Below are 23,020 nucleotides of genomic sequence, written 5' to 3'. Positions count from 1 at the left end.
CTGCCCCGCTGCCGTCTCCTAGCAACCGGGGGGGGACCCGCCGGCCCGGCGCGCACCGACCGCGGCGGGGCCCGACGGCTCTGCGGGCGGCCTGGGCGGCCCCCCCGGCCCCGCGGCGCGGAGCAGCGGCCCCGGCGGCGGCGGCCCCGGACGGCGGCAGGCAGCGCCCACCTGGCAGCGCGGCGGGGGCGGACGGGGGACGGCAGCCGGGGTGGGGGTAGGCGGGGACAGCCGCCGGGCGGTTGTTTCCCTGAGGGAGGTGCGGTGCCGCCGCCGCCGCCGCTGATCCCCGCGCGGTGCCAAGTGCCTCTCCGCGGCCGGGCAGGGCGGGCGGCGGGGCGCCCCTTGCGCGCCGGGCTGGAGGCGGATGGAGGGAGCCGCTCTCCGCGCTCGGCAGGGGCCCCGTCGCCGCCGCTGCCGCCGGGGGGCCACCCCTCGCGGGGCGCGGGGGCGCGGCGGGCGCTGCCCCTGAGATGCGGCGGCCCGCGCCCGCCCCGCCGCCGAGCGCCCTACCTGTGCCGGGCCCGCCGCCGCCCCTCCCCCGGCCCCGCCGCCGCCCCCGCGGGGGCCGGGACTGAGAGCGCCGCGGCGCCGAGACGCGGCCCCGAGGAGAGGGCGAGGGAGCGGGAGCGGGAGCGGTGCCGCCCGCGGCGCATGATGTGGGTGCCGCTGCTGGCGTGCCTCACCGCGGGGATCGTCTCCGTGCCCAAGTGCCAGCGCGGCCCCGGACCCCTCCTGGGGGCGGCCCGGCTGCTGGCGGCCGTGCCGGGACTCTGCCAGCGCCGTAAGTTGCCGAGCCCCTTCGGGCTGCTCGCCTGGTTGGGGTCGGGTTTGGGTTTGGTTTTCGTGCGGGGGCCGTGCGGGGGCGGAGGGCATGCCCAGGCTCGGCGGCTGCCCCCCTGTCAGCCGGGGCGGGCGGAGGGTACCTAGGGGGAGAGCGGCCGGCCCTCGCCCGAACTTCACACTCCTCGAGTAGCGCTGGTGCGAGCCCGGGGTTTAATTGCCCATCTCGGGGGCGTCCAGCCTTTACCGAGCCGTGGCATCTCCCCGGCAGCCCGCGGGGAGCGTCGCGCTCCAGGGGGCTGCGGGTCCTGAAGTGCCCGGTCACCCTCCGCAAGCCACCGAGAAGCGGCACATAGACCCCCCCCGGGGGGGGCGGGTGTCACAGACTGGGGATGGACAGTTCTTGGGGATGAAAACCCTCGTTTTCACATCGTCTGTATGGCATTTGGTGGCAGGGTTTAAAATGGATAGTTACAGGAAAACAGTCTTCTCTTTACCTTGGGGTAACGTGTATGCTGACAGTTCCCCGGTAGCTGTGGTACTGGTGGTGGCGGAGGCTCTGGCAAACGTATGTAACACCTCAAATTGTGGAAGGGCTTCCCAAAACCCCCTGGCATCAGTTCTGATGCGTGCAGGCTGAGGGGAGTCTGTGCAAAGACACCTTAGATCGTACAGCAGTTGATCAGAGCTTTCAGGTTAGTCAAGTATTTCATAAAGGGTCTTACTTAACTGGCAGTGGTCAGAAACGCAGATCAAGTTGTCAATCACCTTTCCTTTTTTCTTTTTTTTTTTTTTTTCCCTTGTGGAATAAATGCATATTCCAAGTTTAAGCCTGGAGTTAATTTAAAATGTTAACATGTAACCTCTAAAAATAAGATTTACAATGGGAACAATGTATTAGTCTTAAGTTCCTTATTGCATATGTGACAAATTCATGCCTAATTCAGTGGGATTTGCCCAGTACTATTAAAAACAATGGAATAATTTGTTAACTTTCATAGGATAATTTATTTTGCTTTTTTGGCTTCATATTTTGAATTCAAAACCAAACTAAATGTCAATAGGAAAAATAAAATATAATATTATTAAATTTCTTATGAAACATGACATCTTGTATTTAGTATCCCAGATTCTTTTTTATGCAGTGTAATTGAGTTGAAAGGCTAATTGAAACTTTATGGAGAGGATAGTTCTGTGCCTGAGTGCAGTGCTGTGCTTGCTCATGAGTGCAGCTCCTGGGTAAACACTAGTGCAAATAATGCATGAGAACAGAATGCCGTAGTGAAAAATTGTGCATGGGGCTTTTGCTCCAAAGGATGCCTGCTCTCTTTATTGTGCTGGATAGTAAAAATACACATGGGGGATACGTCATGGGTTATGTGTTTATTGTGACAACAGCTCCCAGATTGGGCAGACTGTAACTCAGATAGACCTTGTTTTCTCCTCTTCATTTGAAACCTCTGCTAATTCATGAAAGCTGAAAGTCACACTGAATTCTTTCCTTCATACATAATCACTTTACAGGCTAGAGCCACAGTTGAAGCAAGAAAAGTGTTTTGTTTTGTTTTGTTTTTCCGTGAATGAACACATGAGTTTTTTCATTATTATTATTATTATTATTATTATTATTATTATTATTATTATTATTGTGTGCTTATTCTTTTGATTGTGATAGCTCTATCAGCCAGTGCAGCACCACCTGGATTCTTTGAAGTTCTGCAGGCTGCTCTGAGGGAGACTCCGGGCAGCTGCTCCATGTACAGCTATTTGGCAGCACAGCTTTGTTGAAGCAGCCACTCCTCTTCTGCCTTGACAGTGCTGGGCATGGAGAAGAGCATCGTGCTGTTCCCGTGCCATCAGCGAGTTCAGTTTATTTATGTGCAGAGTTGGCAGAACCTGTGTATCATCTGTTGCACTGAGTCTCCAGTTCTACAAGAGACTGGAATGAATATGAAATGTACACGGGACTCTGGTTTATTCATTCTTTTTGGAGCATTTGTGGCTCTTCTAATTGCAAAATGGACAGTTTGATGCCACCTGAGGTGTTTGTTCTGCAAACTGCAGTTTGACATGTGAGTTACTGCTTGGGGATAAGTAAAGGTAGAATTTGACCCTGGGTTTGGAGTTATGAGGAACACTAAAGGAAATCTCACAACACTGTAAAGTTTTAAGTCTCAAATTGAAGGTTCTGTAAGCTCAGATAAAAAGGTTAGTGTTGCCGCCTTCTACAAAGGGTGCCTTGTTCAGTAACTCTCACCAAAGGAAATTTGCAGCTCGCTAAGCCAACTAAAACAAATACCTGACATAAGAAAGGAGCTAGTTCCATGGTGATTTAAACAGATCCCAAATTTATGTTTGAACACTAATACCTGACAAACTCCTAAAGACGTAAACCAGTGAACTGAATAAAAGCTGGGTTCTACAGCAAGAGCACGTGTATGCATTGTGTTAACCACTTGTGTAAGTGCTCACTTCAGTGGAGACAGTCAGTTCACTTGCCCTGTTCAGAAACTGAACTGTTGAAACTCTTTAGCTGTTATCTGCTATATAAGCACATGGAATATGCAGGGCTTAAATACTGAGGAATGACTGATTGGTCAAGGTTAACAGAGTACATTGGTTCAAAACTCAGCAGTGTCTCAAAAACAATTTTTACATATATTAAAATTTGAAAGCTAAGGGGTTTTGTGCTTTCAAAAATGTCTAGGTAGTCATTCCTGTATGAAGCTCAAGCAGGGTTTACTTGTAATGTGCACATAGGGATGGAATGGCATGAAAATCTTCATCCCTAATTTAAGAGTTGGAGACTGTCAAACAGCATTTCTGTTACATAGTCATGGGTGACAAATCTCTTGACCTTTTAAAAGTTGGTATTGACAGTCTTTTTTAGAGTGTCATTTAGAAAGACCGGTTAGGGATTTTAGGCAAGTAGAGGAGATGTGATCATAGCAGGGACGATTGTTAATTGATCTATCCCAATAGCATGAGTTCTGATGCTAAACATAATTCATTAATGTTCCCTCATCTGGGTCTTTGGTGCTTTGCCAGTCTTGTCACATCAGATTCTTAGGTGTGTTCCCTCTAGTTAGAAAGTTCATAAATCATTACTGTGTCACTTCTCAAAAGAATAGAAAAATGTCATTCAAACCACCCATGGAAGAATTGGTTTTGAAGAGAGGTGGTGCAGGTCTGTCCCTGCACACAAAAAAGTCTGAAACAAATGGTACATCATGGTAGCTTTAACCAGCATTTGTTGATTTCTCTTCTGCGCTGGCCCGTTTCCTTTGGGGCTCAGTGGAAGAAGCTCTATTGTATGGGATACTCAGCACTGAGACAATTCTGCTTTTCCTAGGGCTTAAAACAATCCAAGAAGAAGAGAAAACCCATTTTTAATTTCCTGAGTCTGCGTGGGTGATCTGCTCCCTAGGGGTATTGGACCATCTTTGGGAAAGCCAGTCTGGGTGTTTGAGAGGGAACGTGGTTGTAGGTTGCAGTTCTGAGGAACAGTGAAGGGGAGGTTTGCTTATCTGCACATTGCCCAAGGAGCCTATTATGCCAATGGTATGCATAAATTTGCTTTGCAAATTATACACTTCTCATCATCTGTTGCAATTTAACGTCTCTTCAGGGGTTTTATATGGTAGGTTTTTTTTATTTTATGATTTTTGCAAGTTGAATCATACTGGTGGTTGCATGTATAGTATTTACAATATTTCCATTCTACAGGTGTTTGAGATGTGGTGAGACTGGGAAAAGAGAGGAGATGGGCAGTTCACCAACTAGAAGAGCATTCTTGGTGCTCTGTGTGTGTCGTTTAGGAAGGACATGCTGTTGCTGAAGGAAGTAGTGAAGGCAGCCTGAAGATTGCGTACAGCAGGAATACTCTGTATAGTCTGTTTCAGAAAGTCAGATTCATCATCATTATTTTTGGGAGTAAGTCCTTAGAAGCTGGGATCTCCCTTCTTAAGCATAGGCCTGACGTAAGAAACATTAACCTTATTGTACAAACAAAAGCTACACTACATACATGAATTATTTTATGTATCACCAATGTACATTTTAAAAGCTGTATATGGCAAAACCATACTTTTTTTAGTATCGGGATAGGTGTATCCTAGGCAGTGATTTGGATTTAATGAGTTCTGTCAGGGTAAGAAGGGCAAGCAGAATGGCTTTGTGTTTTGAGCTTTAAATGACACTAAAATCATAAATTTTCAAGAATCATGTATGTGAACTATCCTGTGCTTTCACTGTAACTGGTAGTGCAGACATCTTGGTATAAATCTCGCTTCTCAAGTCGAATGTACTGAAATCAAAATTCTGGAGAAGAATATCTATTCCTTTGTGTTAATAAACTTTTTGTGGTTTTTTTTAACCAAATTCTTATGGCCTCAGTGTTTCTCTTTCTTCTTATGTCCTCCTTCCCAGCAAAATTTGTCTTCAAAGCTCTTGTATGTGTCCCTTACTAATTGCTGACTTCTGTCTAACCAGTGGAAAGATGTAATACTTCTTTCTGATCTGCTTAAATAGGCATAATTTATGATGGACAAAGTAGGATATGGTCTGTTATTCTTTTCTAAGCACTTGAACTTTATTAAAAGGTAATTTTTTTTCTTTTGGCAGTTTACATAAATGGACTTGGGCTATTTAGTTTAGCTTTTGGGAAGGAAGTAGGGCTCTAATGAATTAGTTCACTGTCCACTGTAATGGAACCTTTCTTCAAGAAGAAAAGTAAGCTGCTTGCCAGCCATTCAGGATTCCCCCTTGTTCTGGTGGCAGAACAAGAATAACCCCTTGAGCAAAATGTAAGTGTTTCAGGATGATCGGAATTTACAGCATTAGAAAGCTGCCAAAAAAGCAACTTCTAGCTGAGGCTATATTTGCCTGAATTGAAAAGTTTGCAAAGCTCATAATTGACTTTTTTCTTCATATGTTTCTATGCTTCCCATGACTTCATTGTCATATGCCTGTGGTGACTTCTTCCTGCGATTACCCATGGTGACAGTAATGAGTCTGAAGTATTTATAATTATCAGAAGATACTGAGACAGAGTTTTTAACTACAACTATTGGAGGAGGAAAATTCTGTAGCTTCAGGCAGGTGGAATGATGTTCCTCAAAGCTTGATTTTCATTTTTTTTCAGGCCCCTTCTCTGCCTGCTGACTTGGGAGTTGTTAGCAGCAGTATTCCATTGGGTTCAAATCTTGACAACTTAAGTATTTTTGGCATTTTGCTGTTGTTGTAGCTGTGTTATGAATACGGCTGCTTGATGTATGGTGGCATCACAAAAGTCGTCCAAGTCTGATTAAACCAGTAACTGCCCTTTCCAAAATAAATTCTGTTCCTTCTTGGTGTTCGAGGGAATTAGGTTAAGTGAATTCCGCTTGTTCTTCTGTATTTAAGAGTACGATTTATTCCTATTTCATCCCTGCAGGATGACAGGGGTTAGTAGTGTGCTGAGGACAACTTGCTTCTCTCAAATGGGAGCTTCCTGCTGGAAAGCTGAACCGAGATCCCTTGTACAAACTGGACTCCCAGGAAATAAGAAAACTTGAGACAACCTCCACTCTGGCACAAATGGTGCAAAGTTACCTAAATAAAACTAATGACATCAGCAAGCATGCTCTTCCAATCTAAGCAAAACTGTTGGATCGTGTTTAGCTGTCAAAAATGTGGTGGCATTGCTTCAGAGCATTAAATAAACCACTACCTGTTTAAAATCTGGACTTTGCGTGTTTGAAGGGTGTCCCTTACAGAGTGTTGGAACTGCACCTGCAGACCATGCACATGTGTGAATACTTCCTTGCAGAAGCACAAGCAGAAGCTTGATTTAAACAGTATATGTGCACCAGTGGTTATAGTTAGTATGCGAGTCTGCGTATTTTATAGCCTGCAGTCATGTTTTGTGTAATCTTCGCCCCCAAATTTAAAAAAACTAACAGGCCTATATAAACCTAAAATGGAGGTTGGCCAATGTCTGTTCCTAGACGTGTGGTTGGGTTTGGGGTGGGTTTTTTTTTGAATGTTTGTGAAAAATGCATGTATCATATTTGAGAAACTAATTTCTCAGTATTGTCTTAGAAGATATTTGTGTTCTTCCATTTTTTATCTATACAGAAAAGCACTATAGTTTAACTCACCTTTGAAGGACTCATAATTCAGCTGTTAATCATCAGATGGGATCATCAGAGTGTTTTGTGCTGCTATCACACAGTTAACTAAAATATGACATCTGTTTCTGCATTCAAAGTGTATAAAAGTAAGAAAAATAATTAAGAAGAAAATCCCAGATTTTTTTACCACATTCCATTTGTCTCAGGGCCAATAACCATGTCTGAAGATTGAAAACCCTATTGAAAATCAAATTAATGAAATAACAAATACCAAACACTTTGTATTCCAGAAGGCAATAACATTTTTAAAATAGCCCTGCCGAATAAAATGTTCCTCCCGAACTTGTGCATTAAATACTACAAGTCCTTAAAGAGTGGTGGTTATCCTCTCTGATACCAGTCTTAGCTTTTATTTAATATTCTTGAGGTTTTCTCATTGTGAATGTAAACTATCTATTATGTCTTGAACATTTTGTTTTAATCCTGACTTTCCTTCCTAATATACACATACGTACAGGTTTTTGTTTGGGGCTTTTGGTTTGTTTCAGGAAAAACTTATGTAAAAGCACAATTCGGTTATCATTTAGTGTTCAGAATTGAGGGATTGGTTCCATTAGGTTTTAAGCTTTGAGAATTACGGTCTGAAATGCAGAGTAGGTTTGTTCCAACTCAAAGCGTATGCAGAGAAAAGTGAATTGAGCTGTTTGCATTGCTATGGACTAAGAACTTGTGAATTGGGTGGTCTATGGTGACACTCCTTGGGAAGAAATAGCGCTGAGCTATTCCCATCCCCTGCACTGCTTCTGGGTTTGTGAATGAAAGCGCAGCGGCAGGAAGCAAGAATTTGGAGAAGAACAGATATGTGATAGAAAGGTTGTTTAGGGGGGCAATTGGGGGTTTAGGGCCAGGTTTGAGGAGGTGGAGCTAGAGGAGATGGTGGGAGATACAGCTTAGACTTTTATTCAAAGTTGAACTTCTTAAGGAGGCAAAAAATAGTCATTTATGTCTACCTTTACATTCATCATGACGTCATATTTAGGTAAAGACTTTATAGTATACAACAACCATTCTAGGTTGTTGATGTGCTACTTGCTTACTGATACGCAAGAAATTAAATTAGCAATGAAATATGGCAGTAGCTGTGCCAGGCTTTGCTTGAGCAGCACGACTGGATCCAAGCTGGCTAACTCCAAGGGAGATTCTAGCAGCTGGAAATGACTAGGGTCTAACGATTCCCATGCCCATGTTCCTTCCTAGGAAACAAGGGAATTAAGACAGCTTGGAGCATCCTGAAGTTCCCTTTAAATCAAGGGATTTAATAAAAAAAGATTTAAGCTCTCTGGTTCCATATGCTTTGCATTTTTATTGGTGCAGAGCTGTGCAAACAGGACGGTCAAACCTGTACCATAAACGCTAATGGCTGTGGGAAATGAGTCTCTTCTAATGATATAATCGGAGTAAATTGTCTGTATGTTTTTATTTGGGAGAGTTGGAATAGGTTGGTTTCAGAAACTAAATAGTCTTTGACTCATTGTTTGCAGGCGTGGATTGTATCAACAAAATTTAACCATCTCCCGTGAAAGCAGGAAGTTTCATAGAAAGGAGAGGCTGCAAGTAAAGTTGGCCAAGGAACAAAAATTGCGTGTTGTGAAAAATTTCAAGGTTACATTGCTTATTTTCATTCTGTATTGCAGCTTGGGAACAAAGTCAGTCTGGAGCAGTCAATAGCTCTGTCTCCCACAGTCAAGGTCGTGTTTGAGGCTGTGGTTTGAATGTTGTGTTTGTGAGTCCTAACTGCTATACCAGTAGCTATTTTGGGTAGTACCGTTCCAAAATGCTGCTATATGCATCTTTCTGACAAAATTTTAAAATCCTCTAAATTGAGAAATATACATGAAAATCTGGAGTTTGTATGCATCTGTGTGAGGCTTCTGTTCTCCCAAGCTTTCCTCCTGAATGATGTGCAATATTCATATAAGTGATGGGACTTTTCAGAGAGATGAGGCTAAGAAAGACACATGTAGGCTCAGAGAGGTGTCAGAAGTATCTCCTTGAAGCCTGAGATCTATATCATTCCCTAATTATGGAAGTGTCTGAATTGTCCATCCACTGCTTGGGAACTCCATGTGCCATTACACAGTAGACTTCTGATACGTTTACTGTCCTCCAACATCAGCTACGACTGTCCTTTTCTGCCAAGGCTTTCCTACTGCTGTGTTGACAGAGGTCTCCCCCTTTTCCTCCTAACCCTTCGCCTTTGCCTTCTTCAGCTGATACCCAGCATCAGTTCTCTCAAGTTTCATCACTCATAGCTCACACAATGTGGAAAGAAGGAGGACCTTGGTTATTTTGCGGCATAGTTTGCCAAGGCACAAAGTCTCACACAATGAGGCAGGCTGCTGCACTACTTTGCATTTTGATGGCTTTTCAAATCGTTTGTGTAGCTCTCAGTAATGCCCCACATGTTCATAGGATACTGTGTTCATATGGTAATGCAGGTTAATTGGGAAACCCCAAAACTATCAGGGGGGTATTGGCAGAGTTAGGAATGGGAGCCCGTATCACTAGCTGGGACTTGTTCACTAGTGATGCTTTTCACTGCATTTATCCAGACGTGCACGTGTACTTCTTATTTATGTCTCATTTATATCTCTCATCTCTGTAACCACGTTATGGTTTCTGTCTTCCAGTATACTCCATTTTTCTTTTTAGGAACACAGTAACACTTTATTATTATTTTTTTAAGAACTGGTAGAAAAAGAAAGTCAAGGGTATTTTTTGGTTTGGAGTTTTTCTTGTTTGTTTGTTTGTTTGCTTGTTTGTTTTAATGGAAAGGTGTTTTTAGCCACTTGCCAAGTATTTTTCCAGGGCACAGGATTTAAAGGTGCCAGTCATGTTTTGCATCTTTCTTTTACACATCTTCTTTTTCTTAGCAAACACATGAGTCTCTTACATGCCAAGTTTTAGTTTACTGATGCTTCTCTTGCATAAGATATTTTCAAATCTGTGTGCAGCTTAGCTCCTGTCTGAATAGTGAAACTGAAGTGGACAACCATTAATAGAGAAGTGAACCCAATTAACAAATCTATGTAATAGAAAAAAGGGAGAGGGAAGAAAAGTTTTCTGGCATTTTTGCTCAGGTAATCTTAGGAATTTGCTATAAAGCATAATAGATGTACAGTGTTCAAGTTGAAATCTCCTTTTCTGGGCAAGTGTGAGAACCTCTTAAAGCTGATTTTAAGGTGGACCTTGTAACCCTCTTGGAAAAACTGGTGGTAACAAAGAGTGTTTTTAAAGCATGGCCTTGTGCACAAAGGGTAGAGGGAATTACTGCTTGTTTGGAAAAAAAGGGGGGAAAAAACCCTAATTCCAGGTTTAGGGTTTAGGATTGGCAGTTAAAGCACAGGCGCTCATTTTTTCCTTGTAATCTGAGCAAGTAAGTGTCAGACACAATAATCATGGAAAAAAAAATCCCCCTTATGTAGCATTTTTACAATGCTTTTCATTGTATCTGCACGTTCAGCCGAAGTGAACTGGGAAGCTGTGTGTTAGCTGGGACAGTGACGGGCTGTCCCCCCTGCAGGAATCACGTTGCTTAGCTCCTGAAGACCGAAAGGTGAAAACTGCAGTATACTGCATAAAAGCTGCAGCTTTCCTCAGAAGTGATGCTTCACACGAGTTACTGAAGGCCACGTTATCAGTGGAGAGGGGCAGCCTGGCTGATTGCTGCCCTAGAACAAGACTGGATGCAGAACTTAAGGAAAAAACCTCTGTAGAGGCTAGGGAATTTTGCATCTTCTTGCCTTAACTAGCGTTCAGCAGTCTGAGGACCATGATCAGGGAGTGTAAGCTGCTAGTTATACTTTGGCTTTCTCTTTTAAGAAAGCAAATGGTATATCCTCCAAGAACAGCACAAACGTGTACCAACAGTGAAGTTGATGTAAATCCGAATTCTTGGCTGTACTTGAACAAAGTGCTGTCTGTTTGAAAAACTGCTTAACATCCCCTCTCAAACACCAGTACGCGTTATTGTTATTCCATCACTGAGATAAATACCCTGATTATGATAAAGTTATTTTCATAATAGGGAGGCAGGATATGATTATAACTTAAATGATATTTGTCTTGCCTTGATCCCTCTTGTTGCGGAGAGTTTAGGCTTGCCACACCTGGGATGACTGTAAATAGCTGCAGTTGTTTGAACACGGTTGTATTTTGTGGAGGAGGCTGGAAAAGTGGAGTTTAACCTGCTGCGCTCACTTTTTATTATATGCATATGCCTGTGCAGTTCCCAGCACAAAATTTGGCCCTTGTTGAAAATACCTTTTGGCATACATCAGTTATAACTAAGCCAGTAGAAACTTGCCCTTAGCTTTGGCTGAACAGTAACTCAGTCTTGTCTGGACTCCGTTTTTGGTGAAGTGGCAGGAAAAATCTCTGTTCTTTTTTGCGCCAACTCATAAAATTCTTTTTTTCTTGCTTTAGCATATGATTTTTAAAAGAAACTGAAAAGTTTATACTAAATCAGTTACAGTTTTAGAGTAGGCTTATAAGTAAATAATAAATATTTGGTGAATGAAAGCATGTCCATAAATGTTACTGCTATAAGGGACTATGTACTTGGGACCTACCATAGTGATGTAGCCAGAATGTGTCTCAGGCATTATAAACCTTTTTCAAGTTTCTCTTTATTCCAAAAAAATCAACTTTTTGAGCCAATGGTACCAAGCTTGTCAAATGCCAATCCATGACTTCATGTTGCGAAAATGGAGCTCTTGAGACTGGAGGGTTATCAGCAAAGAGATTTGCATCCAGCAATACTGTATATCTCATTTGTTAAAGCATTTCATCTGCCATGATCACATTGAAAACCCAAACTGGATTTTAAGATCTTCTGCCTTAGTATTTTAGAAAAAAATCCCCCTTTCCCATGCAATGTTTTACAAGGTGGGCTGTATTAAGACGCTAAATCAAGCTTCAATAGATTCAATAAACTAACCATACAGAAAAAAAAAAGGGCAATTATTTTTCAGTCAGTTTTCCAGTACATCATAAGCACATACTATTTTTTTTTTAGCAAGTGCACATTACAATAAGATATTAATATTTTGCTACATGGTCAGTGGCATTTAGTTTTGGGAAATGTTTGTTATGCAGATTGGATTATACGTTTTACGAAAGGAGTCTCAGACATTACTGCAGGAAATTAATTAGGCCAAACCCATTTGGTTTACTTTGGTTTACTGATTACAGTGACCAGGAATTAATTTGACTTACTCCTTATCTGTATAACTAGAAGCACAGGTCTCTCATTTCTTCCTGTCAACTATTCTTATCAGAACAGCTCTGTCTCTCACGGTGGATGTTAACTTGATTGGTAACTTCAAAGATCAGGTCATCTCCTCCCTGTTTTGCCCCATGGTGGTCTTTAGCCACTATTATGCTGCAGATCAGCAGTTCATGTCTTTCCTTGTCCTTCCATACTTTTACTGAATCCATCACTTTACTCTCTTTTTCTTGTAATGCCTTTCATCTCTGCAGCCTTTGGTATTCAGTTGAAGATGGGAGTGATGTTTCTGTGCCAAGAACAATTACATTCCTTTTATTTTTACTCCTTCAACAACTTTTCATCCTGTGTCTTTGCGCTTTACCAGTACAGTCTAGAAAGGGATCTGTGGCAAGCTCTACAACCTTGTGCGTGTCAGAACCTACCTGGAATCCTCATCCTCCTCCTTCTCTCCTGTGGTTTGCGGTAACTTTTTCTATGGCCTCCAGGTCTGCTCTTTCAGACTGCAGAACGTTAAGTGCTGTTGCCGCCTTCGTATAAATGCAAAGAAGTTTTATCGTGTCGGTGCCGGATGGGCTTGCTCTCCTTTCACATCCAAGTCAAACTTGCTGTGTTTGTCTTTATAAGAAACAAACAAAAACCTTTTGGATTTTGTCTTGTTCTTTTCTCTCCCCTTAGTGACTCCTCCTTTATTTATCCCTGCCCACCTCTCCCACCCTTTAAGCAGTTTTCTGGGTGTTCCTGGGCTGCTTTTCAGCTTATTGTTTCTATCATATCTGTAGGAGTTTATCTCCCTTTCATATACATTTCTTTTCTCACATTGCCCGCGTGGTAAAAGTTGTCAACAGCCATTTATATGAAATAGCATATGGGTCTGACCTTTGAAATTAATGAAATTGCCAATAACCTATACGTTATCAGTGTAATGCTGCAGTTGTGTTGTACTAGGCTTTTCTATCTTGTTAATACTGATAATGGTATATATAACGATACTGGTAACTTGTAAGCTGTGATTAGTTCCTTGGATCATGAGTTATTCAAAGTGACCTATTGAGGACTAGCTGTTCGTGTGATACGGGATCTCATCTTTGCATCCATAGTTGAAATCAGTTAAAGATAAAAAAGATATTTTAGTACGTGTTTTCCTAACACAGCTTTTCACTGTGAGAAGTTGCTCTCATTATTCCAAAGAGAGAGATGGTTTGCATTATTGCAGATTGGAAAGAAATAATCTGAGAGACAGTACGTGTAGCCAAAACTTTGGATGAAAACCAAACCTTTCTTCAAACTGTTTTGATATGATGATATGCACATCATTACTACGGACCAATTAACAGATGTAGCCTTTCCAGTATACAGGAATTGATTTTATTTTGCTTCCAGTATATTTTATAATATACCGTGCTGAATATGCCACAGAGCAGCGCTGTTAAACAGCGCTACTGCTGTGCTGTGCCCTGAAGTGCCTTCCGCATGACTCTTGGCAGGCGACTTCTGTCTCGTGTAGAGGCAACTGGTCCACAAGAGACTTGAGCTGAACGTGCCGAAAGGAGATGCTAATGCTGACATTCAGCTGGAGCTGACCGAGTCCTTTGAAAAGGCTATCTCTTCTTCTCAATTCCGACTGCCAAAGTTTCATAGCAAAGAGTAGTAACTCAAGCAGTGACCCATAAAACAAAGGTGTGAAAAGGGTATAAAGGACTTTGCTGATAGACCTGTTAGTAGGCACAGTTTTTGCAATTGTTAGTACAGGATGATGTGTCTTCAATCTGTGACACACGTAATGTTGGATAAATTTGTATTTGCTTCTGGAAAAACAAACAAAAAAAAAAGGCTACCTCTTCTGGGAAACTATTCATTCCAGAAAATGCAGAGGGGGAATATTTATAGAAAGTGAGAAAATATCTTGGGTTCCTTGAAGAGTGAATAATGAATAACTCAGTCAAGTGTAAATGACTTTAAAGGAAAAAAGTCTATGAAAAGATAAGCTACCTGGTAAATTTTTTCTGTTAGGCAGTAACTCAGCAAGGTACATGCCAAAGATAAACTTTCACTTCAAAATTATTCTAAGTCAGGATCTTAAAAATTTGGCCTTGAGAATGGAGTTTATTCAATCTGTACATATAGTTCTAGGCTGTAGATAAAAAAAATGCTGCAAGTATTCCCTCACTGGGCTGCCTTTGTTCTGTTTTACTTCTGTTTGGATACGTTGTCATCACTCTTAATCTGGTGAAGTAATTTTTGAAATCTTGGTTTAAAATTAGGTATTTTACAATTCCCACATATCATCATAAATCATGAATGTTTGGTTTTATATTTCATTGCAGCGGAAAACAGATGTGCCACTTCAAATGCAGCAACATGCACAAAGTGTCTTGCTTTGGGTCCAGAGTGTGGATGGTGTGCTCAAGAGGTATGGCATTTTACTTATTTACTTTTGACTTTATATTTTAGCTGCTTCTGATCTTTATAAAGATAAAAGACTTTTAAACTGTGAAAATTATAGTGAGAAATGGCAAGAACGTCTTTAATGACCTCCGGAGACAGAACCTGAGAAATCATGTGAAATATATTTTGTTTCCAAAGGAGAAAATACAACCTTTTATTTGGAAAATTGCAGTAATTTTAAATAAAGTGAGAACTTTTTAATGCGTTCCATCTGCTTTGTAGACAGCTTTGGCAGACTTACAGTAACTTTGAGAGTTCAACAATTTTTGGCTTCAAAAGCAAAATTACTTATCAGTAATTTATATTAAATCCTCATTATATATCAGATCATGTCTATACACATGTGCTGATTGCATTTAGCAAAAGGTTTTACTAACAGTGGAGTTAACATTGAGTTCACCATACATTATGACCCTGTCGTTAATGGAAAAAATGATACTTTTCTTATTTTTACACTTGAAACTATCAATTCTGACACTTATCACAAAAGATAGATCTTAGGTAGCAAGAATTATTCTGAAATTGCTTTGCGAACTGTAAGAATATGGGAATTTCTGGTTTTCTTGACAGAAAAAAAACCCCAGTTGATTACATGATTTCAAGTAAGGCTGGACCATTTTAAGCACTTCAGAGGAGCAAGGTTTTTAAGAATAACCTTGCAATTACAAACTCATATGCTCTGGAAGGTCACATGCAAATTATCTATAGTAGCTTTCATTAGCAGAGAAGGCAAATAAATTCCTAGGGTGTGCCTGGAAGAGATAAGGAGTATAAGGCGCTGGTGTAACTTTATCCAAGATACTGTGTCTTGGAATGATTAACTTAATCTGAAACAAGTATAAGGAAAAGTAATGCAGCAGAGGCATGGAGGGCTTGTTTTCCAAAGGAGCCTTAGGGCGTGTGTAGACAGCACAATGGATTGCAATGTGGAAGTGGTCCATTATTGTGACCTGTTGTCCTCTCTTACAAAGGGCACAGTTTTATCCTGCTACATCTGTATTTATCAAGGAATAGCACTTCTTAGCTTTCCAGTGCTATGGAAAGCTCCTTCCAACTAGGTGCTAAGATTTGACCAGGTTTTACTTCTACCCTGCTTCTCTTGCATCACTGCTCATGTCAATCCTAAGAGCTGTCGATGGAAGCCAGGGGTTTGTCAAACCCCCTTAGACCATGCTTTGACAACCAGTTTACTTAAGCACCCGCCCATGGTTGTAGAATGGCAAACCCATATTATTTCAGATAGAAATTTCCCAGAGTAAAGTTACAGGAGCAGTTTTCAGCTTAGCATGCCTGCTTCATCTAAACAATGTTTTTAATGAGAAAGTCATCCCAAGACTTGAGATGCTTTGACTTCATACCCACGCACAGCGAATTCAGAAAATACTACATATCTGTCAGTCGTTAGCGATAACAATGAGAGTAGCTAAGATCTCTATGCATTTAAAAATCTACCTTTTTGAAATGTATATACATCAAAAAGGGTATATAAATAGCAGTAACATTAAAAAGCTGACTGTTGTCTACATTAAAGAAGGTTATGGAAAAAATATATCAGAGGTAGACTACAAAAATGAGTTGGAACTTGGAAGACAAGGTACACGACTGTGGAGTCTCATTCTTCAGGGGCTTTCTCTGGCCTTTTCAGGGTCTGGAAGACTATTCTGTCATACACAGTAGGCTGCATGCACTTTTTGATTGTTTATTTTCCCCATCTGCCTCTGAAATATCAGAGACTGTCCATTGTTTGGTCCCCAGCTGTGGCTGGGATGGACCAGTGCTTTGAAAGAGTACAAAGATTCTTGTCTTTTTTTTCCTTGCATGATCAGGATCATGTTAATCATCAGATTTGTGGTCAGGAAGGAATTTTGCATTGGATCATGTTGGCACAATTTTGGCAACTTTGCCCTTTCACTGCAACAAAGGATGCGCTGCTTCTGAGATCATCCGGCTACTAATAACTTTTCTGTTATTACAGGGGCTTTTTTATGTTGGTGGCATCTTAAACTGTCCAGTCTTGTACTACATAACTTCCTCTCTCTGTGGTTTCAAATGATGTAGTCCAGCTGGTCTTGGGATTTGGTGTAGGGTATTGGGTAAAACTTAAACATCTGTGATAGACAAATTCAGGTTAGATAAATCCAACACTGACTTCTGCTGCTATTTTTAAATATTAGCCTAAGTAACATTAATAGTGGATTCCACTGAAAACTAACCTGTTTTGATGCAGTGTGAATGATACTTTCTTGGTTTAACTAACTCATAGCGTAGCACAGAACTTTTTCTAGTGACTTAGTGACAGTACATGGTTTCCTTTTTTCTCCAAAGTCAGCTTGTTCTGGTTGTGCAAGATCATCCTCATACAAAAGTGTTGTTCTTTATAGAAAAAAGTCATTGTGGCTATTAGGTTTAACTTCTGATGTAAATATTTTTTCATTGCCCTTATTAAAAACATATGGCTTCCATTAACTCGTTCTAAAATTCATGCAATTATAGTAGCATATTTTATTGTTTCAAAGACTATTATTTTGTTTTTCTCTTTCCTTTGAAGATATTACAGTTGTTTTTTTCAGCCCAGATTGTTTTGTACTTTTTGTCTCTTATAAAACAGGATTTCATGGCCGATGCAACACAGAAAGGACGCTGTGACACTGTTTTCAACTTAATGAAAAGAGGCTGCCAATCAGATTTTGTGGAAAACCCCACAGTTCATGTCACAATACCCAGTGACCATGAAACAAATACACAAGTGACACCAGGAAAAGTTTCAGTCCAACTGCGTCCAGGTTAGGTTATCTCTAACACATTGATATTATAGTCAATTTAAACTAAATACAGTACTACTAAGTACAGATACTTTGTGAAGAAGCCACTGGAACAATTATTTTGAAGAATGATGCTGTAACACTATATTATAGAACTATGATGATGTTGCTCAAATATTCAAGTACGGTCTCTGTCAAACACAGATGAAGGTCAGAATAATGCAAGTAGTAAGTGGAAAAGGGATTTTAATTAGTCTTTTCTGTTTTCTGTGGTTTCTTGACTCTTTTTCTTTAGCCACTTACACAAAAAGTTTTCCTTTACTTATGTATAAACTGTATTCCTGACTGAAAGTAAATTGGGGTAGAATTCCTAAATTCATCATTTGATAAGCTTCTTGATTATTTGGTTACTTTTAAGTGCATTGACTAGACAACTGTGAAGACACCAAAGCCAATATATAAGAAAGGACTGGATTCCTAAATGAGACTTAGCTATTCACTGCTTAACATTTCATTTATAAAATATGAGACACTTGGCCCTATTAAAATCCTCAAGTCCTTTTATGGTTTAATGAACCTTTTTGCCAGCAAATAGTGAAGATAAGTTTGGAGTTCCATATGCTTTGTGGAAGTTCTTGCATCAGGGAGGCAGAAGAATGAAATTCCGAGGGCTCCAGAAGAATAACTTCTGACATATAGACATCCTGCCAGAATTTTATTCCCCAGGGAAATACACAGATATACAGCTACAGTTGTGCCTCAAAACAGAAATTTGATACAGTATAATCATGCAGACAAAGATGTTTTTTATTTTGAAACTGGTTTTTTTGTCATTGTTTACATATACCCAACTGTCAGGATTTACGTGGGAAAAAGTAAAAGCTGCACTCAGCAGCTCTCTATACGCAAACCGGAGACCTGTAAGGATCATTTACAAAAAGTAATTCGATTTACACTGACAAAGAGGAAACACATAAGTTACAGCACACTGAAATTCTGTTTTCTTCCTGCAAGACCTGATACAGACAAATCCTGACATTTTCAGGTGGATTATGTTCAAAGGCCACTGGAAAAAACTACTTTGCATGTTTCACTTTTCTGCATCAGATCTTTGTTATGTGTACTTTAATTATGCTATCTAGCACTGTCATATGGATTAGTAAATATCATGAATACATAAGTCACATTTCAGGTGGGAGTTTTTTAGTGAATCTGTTTCTGAATGTGTTCAGACAGCTTTTATCGAAAACTTGCATAATTCTTCTATAGAATCATAGAATGGTTTGGGTTGGAAGGGACCTTAAAGATCATCTAGTTCCAAGCCCCCTGCCATGGGCAGGGACACCTCCCACTGGACCAGGTTGCTCAAAGCCCCATCCAGCCTGGCCTTGAACACCTCCAGGGATGGGGCATCCACAGCTTCCCTGGGCAACTTGTTCTAATGTCTCACCAGCCTCAGAATAACGAATATCTTTCTAGTATCTAATCTAAATCTCCCGTCTTTTAGTTTAAAACCATTACCCCTCATCCTATCGCTACTACTCTGTGCCTCCCTTCCTCCTGTCCTTTGCTGTATCTCCATTTCATAATACTGAATTACACTCTGCACTCACACACAAAGATCCTACTCCCTCATTTCTTCTGTGAGCTCACACTTTGGGTGACATAGAATACTGAAAAATTTGAAGTTATGCATTACTATACCTATGCTGCCCATGCTTCAGTCACTTCACTCTTTTTTATGGCTTTACAGAATATTAGACAAGCAAAAATGTGGGGACTATTTTTATTTTTTAATTTTAGTGGCTTCCAAAGCATTAACGTTTTTATTACTTATGAGAACGTGATGGGGTTCTGCAGGAGAGACAGGCATTTGTCATCCTGAAATAAAAGATGAGTTCTGTTTTGTATACACCAAAAGGTGGATTTTTTTATTATTAAAACCTGGGGGGTGACGTGTTATATTTTAAGCCTACCGAGTTTTCTCATCAAATCTTTGGAAGTGGGTTGCTATAACTTTACTTACGTGTTTTTCAGGCTGTGCTGTTTTTGTGGCACACATGCAGTTTTACACTCATATGACAAACTATTTGTAGGATACACTATGCTGTTAGTTTCAGAGTGCAGTTAGTTAGAAGAAACTTAACTGAAAGTTGAAATTACTGAACAGAAAATTGATTCTCTTAATTGATTTTGTCCTCAAACCAGGACACACGTACGTACTTAGAAGTGTCAACCTTGAAGTGACTGACCACAATTTGTATGCAGATCTATGTCCTTTGTGAGTCATAACCGCTTTTTGGTATAATGCCAAAGGGATTGCATAACCAGGAATTTAAAAGAAAATGGGGAGAAGTCAGATTTTTACAATAAATTTCACAGTGCTCTTGCAAGAAAAAAAAACCAAGATATTTTATAAAGAGCCCTTTTATGGATTATTTTTGAATGATGCTTCAAGGTTTCACTTACTCTTGGGAGGTTTTCTTGTTTGTTTGTTTTTCTGTTTGCTGACACAAACAACTTTGTGCTGAGGTGGCTGCAAAGATAAATGTATTTTTAAGTGTGTCCATTCAAAAATAGTAAATAAACTTATTTGTTTCCTTTGAATCAGGAAGTGAAGCAAACTTTATGTTAAAAGTTCATCCTCTAGAGAAATACCCTGTGGATCTTTATTATTTAGTCGATGTCTCAGCCTCTATGCACAACAATATAGAAAAGCTAAACTCCGTTGGATTTGCTTTATCTAAAAAGATGGCAAATATTTCTCTTGATTTTCGACTTGGATTTGGATCCTATGTGGATAAAACTGTGTCACCCTATATCAGCATTCATCCAGGTAGAATCCATAACCAATGCAGGTATGTAGTCTTTGTATATTTACTGTACCACTGAGAAATTACTTAGTTACACAAATATGCATTATACATATTTATTTTTGAACCTCTTCAGAATCTGTCTTTGTTTTATTATACCTTGGTTCACCAGAAAAGTTCCTGAGAAAATGCTGAAAATTATTATACAACGATTACTTCTGAAATACCTGCAAAAAACGTGCTGTATTTTCTTTAGTAGAACAAGCCAAACAACATGCTGCTTTGGCGTATTTGACTATGTTTTGCATTTGGTTTTATGGTCAGCTGTTGTGTTCTTAGTTATTTTGGCTATATGTTGCCTAGATTCATCACAAAGTTTTGTAATTTCTGACCTAGGACTTCTCTTATGGTTTCTGGTCGTGTATTCATCAACTCTTTTCTTAAAACTACTTGCGTCAATGTGATGCAGTTTCTTTCAGCTCATTTAATGAACAAAAGCAATCCTCTGATCTAATTCCAGTTGTAATATGAAGAAACTCCCATTTTAAATAAGAAAGGTGTTCTGGCTTGCATTTCTTTTTTCATGCCATGTCTTTTATACCTTGCATTCAACACTTACATAAAGTAAGGGATCACTTCCAAGATCCTCTGGAGAACAAGATTATTCACACAAATTCCAATCTGTATAAACCATGACACTTGGAAAAGTGAATATTAACTGTTCGTGTCTTCTTGCTCATTATTGTCTTTCCTGGGAAGACATGATCCAAAGTTCTGTGAGGTCCATAATTATCTTTATTGTTTCAGTGGTTTTTGAATTGGGCAGTAGTGGTGGAATTCATTAGATAGTGATAAATGTCTGTGAATAAAGCAGTCATTTAGACTTGTCTATATAGTGAGTGGAGATCAATTAGCACTCGATTCATTTTGCCTAAAAGTAGACATCTGCAGAGGTATTAATATTTAAAGTGCCATTTTCTCTTCATTGAATGTAGATTGAGTTGGGGGCAGGCAGGTTATAGTCTGGATGCCACTGTATGCAACAGAAGTGAGTTGAATCCTGCTCAGCATCTCTGAATCAGAGGAGCACTTCAGCTTGTGCCATAAATTCCGCTGACATAAACTAGTCTCAAAGCAATGACCTGTATAAATGCCGTGGCATTAGCTTACTTATGTCAAACTTCATACTTTCTCCCTTATACATAATTTCAAAAAGTATCATTTACAACTGAGATGTTACTGAAAATGGGGTTTCCCATCCCTTTGATGACGTACCTGTCACTAATCTCAACATTAATTTCATTTATGTTTACTTACTACTAGTGGATGTGGGAACTTAGATTTTATTTTAGTTTTGATCCAGTAGCCTGTGTATTGATCCACTAAAGGATCTTAATGTTGCACTGTGATGGCCCCTTCTCAGGATAATGAAAAGCAAAGCCGTACCACTCCGTAGATGATCATATACTCTCAGGATTTTATGGGTTAATAGGGATGCAATATTTACATCTCCTTCAAATGGAAAATATAGAATGTGTTAGATATTTGTTTTGTTTTGTTTTTGTACAGTGATTATAATTTAGATTGTATGCCTCCTCACGGTTATATTCACGTGCTATCCCTGACTGACAATATAGCAGAATTCAAAAATGCAGTGAATAAACAAAAAATTTCTGGGAATATTGATACACCTGAAGGGGGTTTTGATGCGATGCTCCAAGCAGCAGTGTGCCAGGTAAGGAGCTTATTAACAAAAGACTAAGTGGTAGTTCAGACACGGATATATATTTATATGTATATTGGTACAACGGTGCTCAGTGTTTCTGAATTCAAAATGTCAGCTCTAGGACTGAAAATAGTAAGATTTCTTCTTCCTTTTCCATTATTTCCCCCTTAGCTATACATATCTGCTTCCAGTTGAAACTGAGTAAGCAGAGCATAAGGATATATTTTTGAGAGCATAAGGATATATTTTTCAGTATTGGTTAATGATGTTCTTCAAATTCTGGCTTTAACCAGCCTAACCAACATAGGATGGATGATGAAAGGAATGGCTTCTTGCTTGAACAGACGTGTATTAATTTCAGTCAATTACAAAATTAGTTTAAAAAATCATTAAAGCCCTCCTTGTGTTTCTAAGTTGACAATGCTTCATTGCCATTTCTTCTAGTTAAGAATGTGTTTGAAAACTGAAGAATCAGTTACATATCTGCTTGTGTAGCTAAAGAAAACAAATGCACTTTAATGTTATCTCAGCTTTTAAAGAATCTTTATTAAAAACAATACAAATAAATTAAAAATTAAGTTCTATATATTGATAAAATTTCATCACTGTCTTTCCCATGCAGAAAAGGATGGAAAAGATCTCCATCAGTGGTGCCCAATCTATAAGCATATTAAATAATCAGATTGTTTTGGTACATAATGAGAAGTTGTTTGCTCTATAAGGGCTATTTTGCATGTTTTTCTTCTATGCATAGTACTGCAGTAGGAATTTTGAAAGTTGGCCTATTTATGGGTTTGCTAATGCTCTGTAAGATGCTCTTTCTGGTCCTCTTAAAGAAAGTAATTCAACTCCTGTCCATATTACAGGCTTGGTGTGTTTTTCATCTCTTGGGATGATGTCAGGGTTTTTCTTTTATCTTGCCCATCTTCATATTTTTTCTTTTTGGAGCAGTAGAATGAGTCAAGAACAAAAAGTAATCCAAAGTATGCTAAAAATTAATAGTTTGGTCCAATTTCATTTTCATATTTTGATGAGCTGTAAAGCAGGTAAATAAAAGCCCCTCTTCATAGACACTGTGATCACAGCTG

General features: G+C 40.0%; 1 protein-coding gene across 1 annotated transcript in view; it reads left to right on the top strand.

Moving 5' to 3' along the window:
* Positions 1-654: 654 nt before the first annotated feature.
* ITGB8 (integrin subunit beta 8) overlaps positions 655-23,020 on the top strand; it is a 41,224-nt gene continuing 18,858 nt past the window's right edge. The window contains exons 1-5 of the mRNA XM_074150609.1: positions 655-784; positions 14,511-14,596; positions 17,240-17,414; positions 20,005-20,251; positions 21,776-21,941. Coding sequence (XP_074006710.1) covers positions 655-784; positions 14,511-14,596; positions 17,240-17,414; positions 20,005-20,251; positions 21,776-21,941 — 804 coding nt within the window. The remainder of the gene's footprint in view (positions 785-14,510; positions 14,597-17,239; positions 17,415-20,004; positions 20,252-21,775; positions 21,942-23,020) is intronic.

Source organism: Numenius arquata, chromosome 7, assembly GCF_964106895.1.
Source record: "Numenius arquata chromosome 7, bNumArq3.hap1.1, whole genome shotgun sequence".
Classification (NCBI taxonomy): Eukaryota; Metazoa; Chordata; class Aves; order Charadriiformes; family Scolopacidae; genus Numenius; species Numenius arquata.
This window is presented reverse-complemented; position numbering and strand designations above follow the sequence as displayed.